The 16252-nt window shown below is 38.5% G+C and overlaps 1 protein-coding gene across 3 annotated transcripts in view; it reads left to right on the plus strand.

Annotated features, from left to right (window-relative positions):
• MED30 (Mediator complex subunit 30) overlaps positions 1-13449 on the plus strand; it is a 369234-nt gene extending 355785 nt beyond the window's left edge. For all 3 annotated transcript variants that reach the window (XM_067105817.1, XM_067105816.1, XM_067105818.1), the window contains exons 3-6: positions 4692-4849; positions 5349-5507; positions 11917-12018; positions 13174-13449. In XM_067105817.1, the coding sequence (XP_066961918.1) occupies positions 4692-4849; positions 5349-5507; positions 11917-12018; positions 13174-13272 (518 nt within the window). In that variant the 3' untranslated portion in view covers positions 13273-13449. The remainder of the gene's footprint in view (positions 1-4691; positions 4850-5348; positions 5508-11916; positions 12019-13173) is intronic.
• Positions 13450-16252: the final 2803 nt, after the last annotated feature.

A 16252-nucleotide genomic window follows, 5' to 3' on the forward strand; every position in this document is an offset into this window, starting at 1 on the left:
ATACTGTACTGGAATTTATATTTGTTCCGACTCGATATACAAATCATCGGTCCTTTACATTAGGAATTACTTTCAGCGAAGCTGGAAATGGCCATTAAACTTTTGAACAAGGTAGTCAGGCAGTTAACTACCCTCTGGTAGGTGGGAGTCCCGCCTGCCCGGATGTAAACATTCCAATTGGCTTTTGGCCGTCATGTGGTACAGATGGGTTTCTTCTCTCCCTGCCCTGACTTCTGTTGAGCTGCTTTCCTGGTGGGATCTTTTCTTTTTCTTGTTTGCATTGTGTTTTCCTTTCTTAATCATGAAAGCTCATGAAGGAAATGAACCTCATAATCCCACTTTCCCCCAGCGTGTGTGTCCTGGGGTTGGCAGGAAGAAATGTGATATTTGTAGATCAAAAGTTGATGTGGACCCGCACGCCCTTTGCTCTTCTTGCAGGGGGCATGTGTTCACGGGAATCTCCTTGTACTGAGTGTTGCTCCTGGTCGGCTGAGCAGTAGGCAAAATTTGAAGGGAGGAAACAGTACCAGAGCAAGCCTTCCAAGGCATCATCTGAGGGTTACATGCCCCCGATGACTCCATTGGTGGCTAACCCTTTGGGATCGTTTCTCCTGGCAAGCTTCCCCTTCTGGCTGCTTCTCCATTGGGAGAGGACTCCCCTTCATCTTCTTTGCTTGCTTCATTGGGCATGGATTAATGTGGGGGAGCAGATGACCTGGATGACCTCTCCTCGCCCTTGGGGGAAATTTTTCTCCCTGGAGCAAGTGGAGTCTCCCTCCCCTAACCCGACTTTGTCTTCAGGTATGGCGGTAGAGGCTTCTCGCAGGGCGCCAGGCTCCAGATCTCGAATCAACCTGGCTCCACCTGGTCCTTCCTGGCGTACCGTCACTGGAGGGTCTCCTGACTCATCTCTCTGGCACCCCAGTAGTGATCCACATTGTGGCTACTGTTATAACCAGCGCCGTTACAATGACTGCTTTTGCTAAGATGCCGGTGACTGTCTCTTCTCACCTGGTTTCCGAGGTGACCGCCACGCCAGCATCCCATCACGCAGTGTCGCTCCCGCCTGGCTTCCTGGCCCTGCTGTCCCATTCAGGACCCTCCATGATGGTGACTTCATCCATGCCCCATATTATGGTCCCTGCTCCTGCTGTTCCTAGTGTTGCTGTGTCCTGGGCTTTCATGGCTTCTCCACCTGCCCCGTCTATCCCTGTCGCCCCAATCCTGGCTCCTGGCTTACCTGGCTCTCAGCCTGTCCTGGCTTCTTCACCTGTGGGTGAACCTGGTGCTTAAGAGAAGAGATGCTGTCCTTTCTTGCTTCGCCAGGTCTGTGGGTCCCAAGTCAGCAGTGACCCTATGGAACAGACCTTTTCTGGGCTCTGCCTCTCTTCCCTAGAAAGCTGGTAGATGCTGCTGTGGATAAACGTCATGCTGAAGACAGCAACCGCCTTGTCCACCAGGCAGTGGCCAAGACCTCGCGATCCACTGCGGCTCTGCCTTCGGACCAAGCTAGCACTTCCTCAGCCCCTAAGAAGTCCCAGACTTTGAAGGGTCCCCATGGGAACACCCAGCCTCCTTCTTCCGCTGGGTAGGGTGGGCAGTCGCGCCCCTGTCAGCCCTCTTTCCAGTCTGGTAAAGGGGGTACAAGGCAAAGAAGAAGAAGAAGGGAAACGCTAGGGGCAGCGTTCCCTCCGGTGGGGGTGCCTATCAGGCCATTGGGCAACGTGGCAGCAATACAGAGTCAAGACCTGGGTAGTGGATGTCTCGGCCACCCCTCACCAACTCTCTGGTCCGTCTCCGTACTTACGTTCCTTGTTCAACAAAGAATCTCGCACTCAACGCAAGAAGTGCAAGCCATGTTGAGCAAGGGTGCTGTGGAAATCGTGTCAGATTGGTCCCCAGGCTTTTACAGCCGTGTCTTTCTCATGAAGAAAGCTTCGGGTGCTGCTGGAGTTCCAGACTTGGTTCAGGATGGAAGCAGCTCGTTCTGTGCTCGCCTTCATCAGGGAGAACAACGTCATGCTGAGAGGGTCTGAATGATGCATATTTTCACATAACCCATCCATCCATCCTCCTGTAAGTACCTTGGCTTTATCCTCGGGGAGACGGTGTTCCAATTCAGGGCACTCTGTTTCAGGCTCCCGACCGCTCCCCAAATGTTCACGCTAATGTTCACCATAGTGTCAGCTTGGGCCCATTCGCATGGGATACATCCATTTAGGTATCTCAACAATTAGCTGGTCTTGGCAAGCGCAGTTGCTTCAGGACAGGGATCGGCTCCTTGAGTTTCACCACGATCTAGGGGTCGTGGTAAATCTTGAGAAGTCAGATCTCATCCCCAGGCAGAGGGTGGTTTGTATATCATGTCGGAACAAATCACAATTTTTTAAAGTAAATTGTATTTTTCCTAACTATACAAACCTGAGGTCCTTCACATTTACATTTTCATGCCCACCTCATGCCACCCCTCGATCTGACACCTGGGCTGAAAGGCAAATTGGAATGTTTACATCTGGGCAGGCGGGACTTCCACCTACCGGATGGTAGTTAACTCCCTAACCACCTTGTTCGAAAGTTCAAAGGCCATTTCCAGCTTCGCTGAAAGTAATTCCTAATGTAAAGGACCTCAGGTTTGTATACTTGGGAAAAATACAATGTACTTTAAAAAATGTATTTTAAAAATTTGGATTAGCACTCAGACTTACTCAATGCTCTATTGGATTTTTACACGGCATTGCATAACTTATAACTTTCCTAACACAGTTCCTGAATTTGTTAGTTTTACTGATAAAAAATTGTTTATTCACTTTAAAATTTTTGCCTGTGTCTTATTATATTACAAGTTCATTAAACTGTACAATGATTGTTCACAAATCTATGGCAATGTGGCTTACCCTAGTGAGCAACTGATCAACTGTAATTTTACTTAAAATTTTGGTATCCATCAATAAAATGAGCTTGCTTTGTAATGAAATCTTCCCTATTCCTTAGATTTTTCCTCAAACATTTATTTACCCATAAATACTTTCATATTATTATACACTCTTCGTATTAGTACTGTGGTGTTCATTTACCAAGTAATTTTATTTATTTACTAGACCTCAACTTACCAGAAGCCTTTACTTAACAAATAAGCTATATTGAGGTTATTTTGCCAGAAATCATAGATGTGGAATTACTATTGGCTGTAGGCACCATTTTTTGGAAGGCCAGACCTGTGAAGTACCTGGTAAGCTTGAAGGGTAACTGTAATGCAGTTCTGATAAAAATATGTGCAAATAAATGAAGGTGTTTGACATAGTACATTTATTAGATCATTTCCATCTGGTAATTTTTGGTTAGATCATTGTGTTCTGTCAATTTGTGATTGATATATTTAAGAGGAGGAAAAATATGCTGAAATGGTAAAATTTGATGATTGTGAGTTAAATGTAACTGTTCTGTACTGTCAGTGTCCTCTTGGTAATAATTGGTTGGTGGCTTGTTGATAGTGGTTTTTATGTTGCAGTGGCTATATGCACCAGTTTGATTTTCTTCTCTCAGTGAACTTTGGCCTGTGTATTGACATTTTTTCTTTAAAGTGGATTATGTGAATGTACTGTAATTACTGGAAATGGAAAAATGAGCATTTTTGGTGCATTCATTATCCACTCATTTTAATGTATTTAATTGATATATGTATCATTACTACATTTTTGTGGCAGATTAGTTTTCGTAGATGCCACAATTGGCATCCTTGTGTGAAGTATTGATCATAAACACAAGTTCTTATATCTTGTACTGTTCTATAGCTCCTTCTGTAGCCTAAGGTGCAAATTAAACAAGCTAATTTCAGAGGAAAAGTAGCTTGGTGGATTATCAGAACAGTTCTTTGTTTCCTTTCTCATGGTGTAGCCATATTTTAGGATTCTAAGTTTGATAAATTTGGTGTTACCTTTGACCACCAAAGGTAACAAAGTATGAGTTGTTGATGCTGCCTGACAGCTAGCTGCAACTCATAAGACCTCAGTTACCCACAAAGATGATGGTATTAATGCCTCTTGCTTCACAGCTTATGTTTTACTATCAGTGGTTGTGTTCTCATTCCACTTGTACATTGTAGCTTCCTAAGCTCTTTATCTTTGGAAGACATTGATAGCATTGCCGGTTCCCTTTTTTACAAGTGCTATAATTATGATTTAGACTATTTTTTGAAGATCTCTGTTCATTTTCCTTGATCCCTTTAGTAGGTTACTTATTATGCTTTGACCTTTGACCTGTGTCTGGTACTCATTTTTTTGTTCCTGTGCCTGTTACTGGCACTCTTTTTAGTGTTAGTATCCAGTATATTGTGAAGGGATGCCATGTTGTCTTTGTGCTTAGTACAAAAGGACTTTTACTCCATTTGCTGTGAACTTTTGGAACTGTAAGAGAAGCTGCAATACTTCATAAAGTATTTGGCTTCTGTAGCCCAATATTCCTCAGTTTATTTCTCAACTGCTCAAAAGTTTACCTATAACACTTTTTCAAAAAAAGATACAGGAGTCATTTTCATCAGAATTTATCTTTTGAATTTTTGTAACTTGGATTAGGGAGAAGTGAGATTTTTTGGTTTGTCATCTATGATTGTGTACCAGTGATTAATACAGGTATTGAAGTATTTAAAGATAATAATGATATACTATATGACTGTATTATAATTGCATTTCCAGGCCAGAGTATTCAGTCTTCCAGCAATGAGCCATCTCAACAAGCTCAGCCTACACAGAGGAATGCCAACACAGCTTTTTTATGTAAAGCTGGTTGTGAGACAGTTCAAGAAATTGTGGTGCGAACTTGTGAGGTATTTTCTATGCTTAAAACTATGCCAGTAAGTATCAATGAATCTGTGCTTAAACACCATAACAATATATACTTTTTTTTGCTTATATTAAATGTGTAAGCAAAGAACATGTTCATTAAATAAAGAAAACCACTTATTTCCCATGCAGTACTGTAACTTGTAGTAGGAATGATGAGCCAAGTATGTGTTATTTTCTAGAATTAACAAAGTGATAGTTATTGCTGGTACGTGGTTTTTGGACTGCGGATAACTCCATAACTTCAAGTGCAGAGTGAACATTGAATTGTAGAATCTATTACACAATTATTATAACTTGAATGTAACAAGACTTCCAACACCTTATACCAAAAAGAAAGCTATGTATTGTTTTTCTTATGACAGTAAAATGGCTGATTTTCTGGTTTTCGTTTGTTGAAGTGGTATGTGTTTTTAGTATGCAAGGACTATGTTTCATTAAGAGAAAATGTTATGTGTAAGTAGTTTTCTATTTTTTTTTTCAAATTTATTATTTTCTTTTTCCATGTAGCTTCCAAGTGGCACTAGTCAGGGAAACCAGTTAAGCCTGGAGAAAAAGCTACGCATTCAGGAGTATCTGAATTCCATTCAGCGACAGTTCAAAACACTAAGAGCTATATATACCAGAGTTAACGATGACTGTGCTGGGATGGAATATACACACATTGAGGTAAGGGTAGTTACAGTACTATATATGCAGTTGTTTGGTATGCCTTATAATGTGATTTTAGAACTTTTCAATGCCCTCTATATTTAGAATTTTATTCATGAAATAAAACATTGTATGTAGCAGTGCCTTAGCTTTCCAATTTGTGTTAAATGAGTATATTAAAATGGTGGGCTGTAAAGTCTGATGCAAATGTATTTTTGGGGGGTCAGGTTCTTCAGGTACTCTGTAGATGTTTCTGGTCATTTAAAACCAAGGCGTGTTTCCAGATCAAGGTTCTGTGCCCTTCGACAATTCTCTCACCATTTTTTTTTTTTTCTGGTTCGGTTTTGGCTCCAAGCTGCCACACAGCTCCGGCTGGATGAGTTCCATGGTTTGACTTGCGTTAGTTGTCTCCTGTGTTGCCAACTGTGACAACCTGAAATCTGCTAAACATAGCAGTTTTTCCTCTAAGTTGGCAACACTAGCTGACTCCCGTAACATCCCTTTGGAAAGTGTATTGTGATATAGGTGGTCAGCATTGTTTGAATTTCAGACATTTTATGTTTGCCTCAGTTGTTCTGAGCCGCGAGTCAGTTCTGGTGTTTTCTTTTGCCCCCAGTATCGTCCCCAAGTGGACCGTATCCTTCCACCCTCTTACTTAGTTTTTCCTTCTATTGTCTCGTATTCATCACCTTGTGACAATTATTCCTTTTCATAAAGCGGCTCGTCCTTTTCCACCACTTACTCATCTAGAGTGAGTTAGCCTGGTGTTAGTCAACTCTCGTTTTTCAGTATTCGCCTCTCAGATGACTTCACAGTTACTTGATGACGTCATGCAAGAACTCTTGCTTCCCCACCCTCCGTCCAGCCCTCTGGCATGCTATGACGTCTTTATTAGTGTATTTTCTCCGTTTAGACTTACATTTTTCAACCATGATTTTGTTGATTCTCCTTTAGTGTTTAAGCAGTAATAGCTTGCCTTGTTCCATTTTCACTTCCTTTCTCCAAGGATGATTCTGTTAACCGGCCCTGTTTAGTTTACTTATACCTCAGCTCCTGTTAAAACGAGTAAGAAGTTACACTGATTATAATAGGCTGCGTGATCATGCAGTGGAGTCTTTGGGAAATGGACTATCAGTCGAAGAGAAAAGCAACTGTATCGTGTTAACTCTGCTCCTAACTCGAGCAGTGTTTTGTAATCGCAAGTGTGTTTGTAGAGTGAGCCTTTTATGGTAGCTTTTGGATGCCACTACATCCTTGTCCAGTTTTGAAGCTGCTTAGAGCTGAGTTAGGACTTGCATATATGTTTTTCACCTCCTTTTCAACTTCGAGTTTCAAGTTCTTGGACCTAGGAAACTAAGACTCCTGGTAAGGTAATTTGGCCTAATTGTGAGGCAAAAGTACCTTTGAATGCAGTACAGTATTTAGTTCTAGGTTTTACAGCCCGATTGCTGTAAGAGTAATATGTGTACTGTGATGTTTTTGCCTGCACATGTATATATATATATACGTATACGTATGTAGATATGATGTCTGCTCGGTCTACATCACCCTCCTTTTTTTAGGTTATGTTACATAAGGCATATACGTAGGTCTAAATTCAACGTAGGTTACAATACGTTAGGCTAAGCTATCCCATGTTTACATACCTTAGGCTAAAGTAACATAGGCCTAATGCCATAGGTAGGGCTATCATACCTAAAGATAAATACTGGTCTTAGCTTCATGGCCAAAATTTTAGGGTATAAGGGTGGATATATCAATCTACAACAGATAAAAAGGTACATTTAACATGTGATGATAATAATAGTTATACAGTATTAGCCCTGAAGATGATAGACTTACTTCCAAGGCTAATGGGAGGAATGTCTTATTCCTTTTACAACTCATTTGTAAAGTAACAAAAGAGTTGTGTAAATCATGTAAGGTATCCCTGCTCAACCATTAGTAGCTGTTTTTGACAGTGGTCCATCATTGTCTCCTTAACCCCGTAGTGTTAAGGTCATTACCTAGATGTCTCAGTTCAGGAGATTAGAAATTCTTAGCATTACCTTTGAAGTCTTCCCTCTAGGGTCTTGCCCCTACAGCCTTTTTTGCACTTAAGTTTCATGTAGAATTTACCATTTACTCTCGAGTTCTGCTTCAGTAGAGTTCTGGCTCACATTCTTAGTGGAGAAATTTTACACATGTAACCTTAACTGAAGTTTGAACTCCCAGGTCAAGTAGGCCGTGTGCAAGTGTCTGGCAAAGGATCAAGTAGCTCATTTGGTAGTGATGGTTCTCAGGAACAGATAATTTATACGTTTTGTTATATTTTACCCTTATCAGCTTCCCGTTACCCTTCTCCACACTTTTCACACAGAAAAGTTCAGAGTTTGAAAGGGTAGTTTGGACAGTTGTTATGCAACAAGGCCATAGAGCCATGGCCATGTCCTATCTCAACAAGTTTATTCATTTTATATTCCTTTTTTTGGGGAGTCATTCAATTTGGTCCTGGGGCCTTTTCGGAAGGACAAGGATAAGTTCTGTAGACATGTAGGACACGTACTTCCATTTCCGGTACTCCTTCGGTTGAAGTATAGTATCTTCCTGTGAGTTGAAGTCTTAGTAGTATGGATTCATCTGCTTGGTATCAGAGTACAGTACTGTACTGTAGTTCTCCCATATTTGGACAATTAGTTTGTTTCTTACCAATTCATTTTATGATGAGAATTATGTTTTATGCCTAACCTTAGGAGTGGACATTTTGTTCAGTGCTGACTATGCTTTTCTGACTCATTCAGTTGTTTATCTGGAGATGAGGATCATCTATCTCTTGTTAGAAGTTTTTTCATACAAATAGAAGGATAACAATTTTCTACCACTGTTGAAAACTATATGGGTTAGCCTGTAGATCTCAAGAACATTTACACTGCCCTCAGATGTCTTGATGGCAGATTGAGGGGTCCTTTTGAGTAACATTTGATGTCAGGAAGTGAAAGTGTAAACACCCTACAGCTCTTGCCAGTTTAGAATAGTCTTATCCGAGTCTCAATTCCTACATAAGAAACATGGAGACAAATAAAAGAAATTTATTCAGGCTAGCAAAGAAACTACCTTATCCTTTGGACAGAGTTCAGCAATGTCATTCCTTTCCTCATTTTGTCCTAGGGAAAGGTCTCCAATCAGATAGTCTCCTCTTCCGCAAATTTGCCAGAAGTTGTGGAACCCTTAGGGAGACCCAAACACCCATCTGCTCACGACTGCCCAAAACACTACACAACTAGGTTACTGCCCTCCATGCCAGGATCTCAGGCATGTACAGTTGATACCTTCATTCTAGAATGATCGAATCTAGACTTGTAGGCTTTTCCTCTGTTGGCTGTTTTTGAGGAAATACTCAACAAGTTGATAACTTTGCAGATCACAAGGAAGATTTTGTGAGCACATCCTTGGCCCCAAGGCGATGGGTTCTCCCAAATTTCTTTCCTGTTGGTATATGTTCTTCATCTTCTTTCATTCAGGAAGGATCTTTTCATATAGTCTTATTCTAGAAGATTCCTTCAAACCTCCACATAGTTTTCACTGCGTGGAGATTGTCAATTGCATGTTACTAATGGCATTTCTAGAGCACCCTAGGAAGCAATCCTTAAATCTAGAAGGCCCTCCACTATTAGACTTGTGCTTTAATAACAGTGATTATTTTTTGTTCTTGGTGTTTGTCCTGAATGATATCCAACACCCTTTCTACTAGGTATCTTGATTTAGGTTCTACCAGTATCTCAGATACGCAAAGCAGTTTTCTGTCATAGCAATCAAGGATCCCACTTTACATTGCTTTCAGTTTTACATCATGCTGACTGGAATTTTGCCCATGACTTAAAATTTGAAAAGGTTTTCAATCTTTGTTCTGGGAATTTCTTCTTCCAGTCAGGCTTTACGATGAAATTTGGATGTAATCCTTCAGATGTTGACATAACCTCAGTTAACCCCTTTGATAGGGCATCATTTAAGAACTTTGAAGACACTTTTCTGTTAGCTTCTGTTGCAACAAAGTATATTAGTGACCTTCAAGCCCTGTTTTGGTGGGGGCTTTGTTCTAGTGGCAACCCCTCTCTTTTCTTTCTTTACTTAGAGAAAAGATATAGAGGAGTAAGCCCTTCCCAATTTTGGTTATAGTGCCTAATTTAACTGCTTTGGTAGGCAATGAAGAAGTGGCTGTCTTAATGTCCAGATTAGACCTTGTTAAGTGGTTATATTAGTAAGCTTCAAGCCCTAGCTTGTTCCTTGGCTTTGCTCTAGTGGCAACCTCTCTTTTTTTCTTCATTGCTTAGAGAAAAGACTTAGAATAGAAAGTCCTTCCAAGATTTGTGTCAGTGCCTGATTTATCTGCTTAGGTAGCAATGGAATATTGGATGTCTCATGTCCAGTTAGAACTCTTAAGGGTTTACCTGGACAGACATGAACCTGCAAGAGGAGAAGTTAAGAATTAACTTCTTAAAAATGTGGTGTTAGAAGGCCAAACACTCCTATCCCCAAGAGGCTAAAGTCTATGCACACAGAGTTGACTCTTGAGTATTTTACCTTTTTTGAAGATAATCCTCATGGCTTCTGTACCGTAAATGGGTCTTTATTTCCTTTAAAACCACCTTCTAGGGAAGATTGTCTTGTAGCTCAGGGAAGTTAAAACTATTTTTGCCTCATTTTTTGCGAATGTTCAATTTTAGCATGAGGTGTTAAGCCCTTAGTCATATCGTTGAAGTGGGGACTCCTTCTCCTGACCCAAATATGGTAGTAACCATGGCTTTCCATCTTATCATTAGTTATTAGGAAGCCCACTATTGAATTTTGGGAGCATGAAGGTACATATTGGTGTATAGGACCTCACCTTCATACATGAAAGTAGTAATTATCTTTAGTTTTGTACTGTTGGTTATGGGCTTTCAACCCATGCACAGGAGTCACCAGTACTCTACAAGATAGAGTCCCTTTCCCCTGTAAGGATCCTCTGAGAAGTCTCGCTATGAGGACCTCACACCTTGTTGTGGTTCCAGTGTCTGGTAACAGTGCTTACCAGTAAGGATCACACATCATTCAGGAATGTTGAGAAGCTTTTTCTCTCCATTAAAAAGCTTTTAGTTGGCTTGGCTGAGTATTTTTAGTTCGCTTGGCTGAACTCTGTTTCTCTGGCTGCACTAATCCACCATCCTCATTCAATGTGGTAGTTAATTAACTTTAACAGTAGGTAAGATTTATTCCAAATAATGATAATTTTCATGATAAAATTAATTATTTGGATATTTAGCTACTGTTTTCATGATAAATTAATTATTTTGATACTTAGCTACTGTTAAAGTGGAAACCCACCCAGTTTCCCCACATCTAAGTGGGTGGTCATGAAGAAATATGACAGAACGTAAACATTCTAGCATCATCCGGTGGGAAACAGATGAATACAAAGACAGTCCTAGCAAGTTAGCCAAGCGTATTTTGATTTTTTTAAATGCTGATCGCACCAAATGACGCAAAGATAAAGTTAACTTTAACAGTATGTAAGTATTCAAATAATTAATTTTATCATGAAAATTATCATTTTGGTCATCCTGAGAATTTGTGTCTTCCAGTGTTTGCTGCATTCCAGTCAGAAATTTTAGTTTTTTCATAATTTTGTGTTGTTTTTAATGAATTTTAAATTATAGTTGATGGTGAAACTAATTAGGTAACAAATTGCTAACTGGTTAGCACCTGGAACTGAGTTTTTGTTCCTGCAAGTCACTTTTTATCCCTTTTTTAATTAATTGCAGGGAATGTACTGTTTTTTTGCTTCTTAGATTTGTTTTGAGGGATTTTTGGTTCTTTTTAATTATTTTTTGTTGTTGCTTGACTTGGCATCTACATGATGTGTACCTGTTTAACATTAAAGATCTTCATTTTTTGTTTTTAAGCTGTATCTTGTATTATTGTATTAATTAAGTTTTTTAATTATTGCATTCAATTAGTGTATCAGCTACATCCATTGCTGCCTGTAATTGCACTTAATCTTTCTTAAATGCACACTCAGTGCAGTGAAATGTATCTACTGTATCCAAGTTGAGAGCACAGATGAGTTTAGATATCAGTTATCAGTTTGAGGGTAATTTTCTGTTGGATGTGATTTAAGTAATAGGTTTATGATCTTAAGTACTAGCCTATTGCCTTTACTTAGTGTCATCCTCCCATCTACTCTTGAGTTTCATACTTCTCTGGTATGCTGGCAGAGTAGGCGAGATGGGGTTTTCGAACCAAAGAATGTTTGATTCACCCTCTGAAGTCTGTTCCTAATAAAAAGTGACACTCCAACCTTCAGACCATTGCATTTGAGCAGGCCTAAGTAAAAGTAATGAATTTTATTTATGAAATTTGATGAATATTTTAATATTGCAGGCAAATTACATTGGCATTTTTATTTCAGAGTTTAATTCCTTATAAAGATGAGGGAGATAACAGAACTGACCAGAAGAAAATCAGTGATAATTATCGTCATCTTGTAGAAGAAGCCAGAGATCTCCGAGAGGTGAATCTTTATACATACTGTATATGATTTTGAGTTATTTATTCAGAGAAAGTTATTGGCCATACTGTACCTGATTATGAAAGTATTTAAGAATTTATACACAAAGATGGCACTTGAGTCACCAGGAGTGTGAGAAATGATCTTTATGTGAGGTATAAACCCTTTCCCCCCACACCCCATACACATACACTTCTATTCTGGTTCAAACCTTTGGTTTTGCGTAATCAGTTATTTTGATGTTGCCTAGTTACTGTACCATAAAATTGTATGTTATCCATTTCTTTGTTTTCTTTCTGACAATCAGTGATTGATCTTGGTAATTGCTTGGGGGATATTTTTGGTTGTTCAGTGTATTTACATTGTTTCCTCTGCCATTAAACACCTTGAACTATCTGCAACCCTAGAAGACTAGCTTTTTATCAATTTTGAGTAGCCCTAGCTTTGTATGTGCAGTATAAAAGTTTTCCATTTTTTCATGCCATGGGCCGAAGAGGTTGCCTTGATTAGGTGACTGATGATTACCCAAATTTGTCTGATCCCTCTGAAATTTATAATAAAAAATATCCTAAAATATCTACATTGGTCTACAATTAATTGTGCAAAATAGAAATGCAGACAAATATTTAAATATTGATTGACGGAGCATATGAGAGTGCCACTCTTGGGCTTCTTTTGCGAATCAGTTTGTAGATTTTGAAGATTTCAGTCACACAACTCTACTACCTTAACCTGTACCCACACAAAAGTTTTACATCTGCTGCTGCTGCTGCTGTTCCAAGTGCTGCACCAATTTTCTGTAGAAAAAACAAAAGCAGTCTAACTGTATAGCCCAGTTTCAAAACAAGTAAAAGAAAAGCTTAACAAACAAAAAACTGAAGCATACAAAAAGTTTGGTACATGTACTAGTGGATCACTAGAGTTGCTGGTAGCCAACTGCCTCACTTTGATTGTCAGGATAATTGGCTCCCAAAATAGCAAAGATTACAGCAGTCATAAATATGTTCAGACCTAATATTTCTCTAAATACTATGTTGCACATGAAATACTTTAAGTTTGATTCAACTGTAATATTCTGGTAATATCTCTGCAGTGTGTCATTTCTTTAGTAATTTGTTTCATTGGACAAATTTTAATGTTTTTTATGTTTTCTTTCAGCAATTATATCAAAAGGCAAGATACATGAAAGAAATAATTGAACAGTTACGGAAGATAATTTGGGAAGTAAACACAATGTTGGCGATGAGCAATACTTAATTTTAATCTTCAATAAGCAATTTTCCTTGTCATAATCAGTCATCAGAATGGTAATTGAGGTTTGTTAATAACATATTTATGTATTAGTAGAATGGGAATGCTGATTACATTCCTGTAACTTTTCTGTATTTGTGATATATTCTTTGATATTTATGTCCTAAATAAAATAACTTCTTATTTTGCTTTTTTATCATCTTTGACTTTTGAAGTTAATTTTTTATATATATTTTTATATATATTTTTTCAGAAAGCAAGTGGACTACATTATTACTGTATATTGAATGTCATTTAAATTGAATTTATTATTATAAAAATACAAAATCATGTTGTGTATAAGCTTCAGTAACATATTACTATAGTGAATGAAAGCTGTAGCATTTAGTCTCATTTGCTGCCATTTTTCTCTCCTTTCACTTGTCATCAGGTAAAATAATGCCAGTATAAAGGTTTGATAGGTTTAAACACATATTGCCCAGGTCAATGCTGGCAACCTCTCTTTGTGAACTATTGTTTGCTGTATACCTGCACATTTCAAGGTTGTTTCTTCATAACTTTCCTTTTTTGTTTGATGGTGAACAAGTGGTACGCTAAAAGTCTGTGTATTTGACATATTCTAGAGTATTTTAAGTATTTGGTGGTTTGTGCATTGTGCTTTCAACATTGCTCATGGTCAAGTTAGAGTTTGCATTTTTTTTTACAACTAAGACATGTAATAGACAACTTGGGTGTGTGTTCATCAATACACATTTGTTTTCTTGTGAATAATATTTATGTAGACCCTCACAGCAGTAGGAAAACTGAGTACCAAGCCTTTGTTTTTATCAATACAGTACTGTAGTACCTTGGACTTCGAACTTAATTCGTTCCAGAAGGCTGGTCAAAATGCAATTCACTCTAAATGTGAAACAAATTTCCTCATAAGAAATAAAGGAAATCGGTATAATTCATTCCAGCCTACCCTAAAAGTCCCCCTTTTAAAATTTTTTCTATTATCAATGTGTTCAAAAGTTAAATTAAGAGTGTAAGATAATAAAACAGTATGTTATACGAAGTAAAATTTTTAAAAAATGTTGTTTCCGTGTGCAAGCTAAATATTCAATTTACGAACTCTTTGGTGAAAATGGCGTGCAGCTAGCTGGGATTGAGGGAGGAGAGACAGGATCCCCTAGAGGAAACCGAAATGGTCGCGGTAGGCAAAGGTTGATAACATAATCAATTTCATTCACATTTTGCAAGGGTAATCAAAAGAATCGACAGTGTAGGGTGTATGTTAGAGAGAGAGAGTCATCAGCATCCGGCAGATGTGAAAACAATCCCTCACGCGTGTATGATTGTTGACGTGTTTACACTTGGATCTTTAGTGCAAGAAGGGGATTAATTATGCCACAACACATCAGCTTACTGTTGGGAAATGGCAGAATTTAAAATTATAATCCAATAAACATGAGGATTTTGCAAACAAGTAATAAGTAAAGAATGCAAGTAAGAAAAGGAAAGAGATCAAGTGAGAGTGAAAGAAACTGGCGAAATGTAGTGAAAGAGAAAAATCATCCGACCCCAGCTGGGATGTCATTGGTGAGTGGACCCCGTCTCCCACCCAATAACCCACAACCATCCCTTCTCTATCCCCTCTACCGTCTCACTCAGCTCAGTCCAGAAACACTTGCTCAAGTAAGACTCTCTTTTGATTTTTTATTGTTACTGTATTGCATTTGATTGGTTTTATATTGTATCAATATGTTAAATTTATTGTGAAATTCCCTTCTTTTATTTTTTTATGTGAATTGTTACTGCTTTTACATACATACAGTAATGTTTTAACTGTCTCTTCTCCCTCTGTTCTCAACAATATAAATGCTCCCTCCCTCTATGTCAAGTCAGTTGTGCATCACCACGGTGACATGATTTTGCTCATCTTTTTGTTTTAAATTTTATGTGAAATGCTTTATTCTTTTATTTATTTTGTTGAGTATGGTTATCATTAAACTATACAGTATATTGTAAAGGAAAAACATGTTAAAACAGTTTTTCTCATAGGACGCGGTAGGCTGTCGAGTGCAAGTCAGGTCGAAGTACAAACAACACAAAATTTCTTCGAAAATTTCGGTCGAAAAACGGAATGCTCGACGTAAACATTTGACAAACGAGGTACCACTGTATATTTTCGAGTATCAGTTTATGTAGTTATGTCTTGTAAATGCTTAACTGGAAGCTGATGTTCATCATCTTCCTCCTAGAGGTTTACAGTGATTTTAATTTTGTTTCCTTATTTTTCACTGTTTTTCCTCATAGTTTTTTTGAAGTTCTATCAGTTCTTTAGTTTTCTCTTTCCTGACTTGTAGTTTTTATATGATGTAATTGCTAATTTACCTATTGTTGCTTAGTTTTTTATATTAGTATACTGTTCATCATGGGGTTTCTTAGTTCTAAAATGGTATTTCTGATGTTCTTTCTGTCCCTGTTTTCTCTATCCTGTCAGGCTAGGCAACTTGTAATTTTTGTATGATGTAATTGCTCTTAATGTTTACTGTTGCACAGGTTTTTTTATTGGTATGATATTCATCTTGGGGTTCTTAATTTTAAAAGTTCACTCCTTTTGTACACAGTAACCTGTTTCCTTTATTTCTCTCAATTTTTTTAATTTTGTACCTTTGTAAATTTTGCCATACTGGTGACTTGTGCTTTAGTGTTTGAGGGCCTGCAAGTGCTGTGCACTTCATGCCATGCCTTATCTTGACAGGGTCTACCTGGAGGAGCTTTCAGTTCATGTATGTTATCACTTGACATAGGCCCCCTCTCTTGTGTATGTTGTGCTGGGATCAACAGCCTTGACCTAAGCTTACATTTTACACACTAATTGGTCAGTGAATGTGGTTTTCCCATCATATTCATTGGTTTCGGGTTTTGTCTCCCTCTCTAGTTGTCTGTCAAGGAGCAGTTTTTGACAATGCCCCATTTTTCACCATGCCTCATCTCTCAG

This window comes from Macrobrachium rosenbergii, chromosome 6 (genome assembly GCF_040412425.1).
Source record: "Macrobrachium rosenbergii isolate ZJJX-2024 chromosome 6, ASM4041242v1, whole genome shotgun sequence".
NCBI lineage: Eukaryota > Metazoa > Arthropoda > Malacostraca > Decapoda > Palaemonidae > Macrobrachium > Macrobrachium rosenbergii.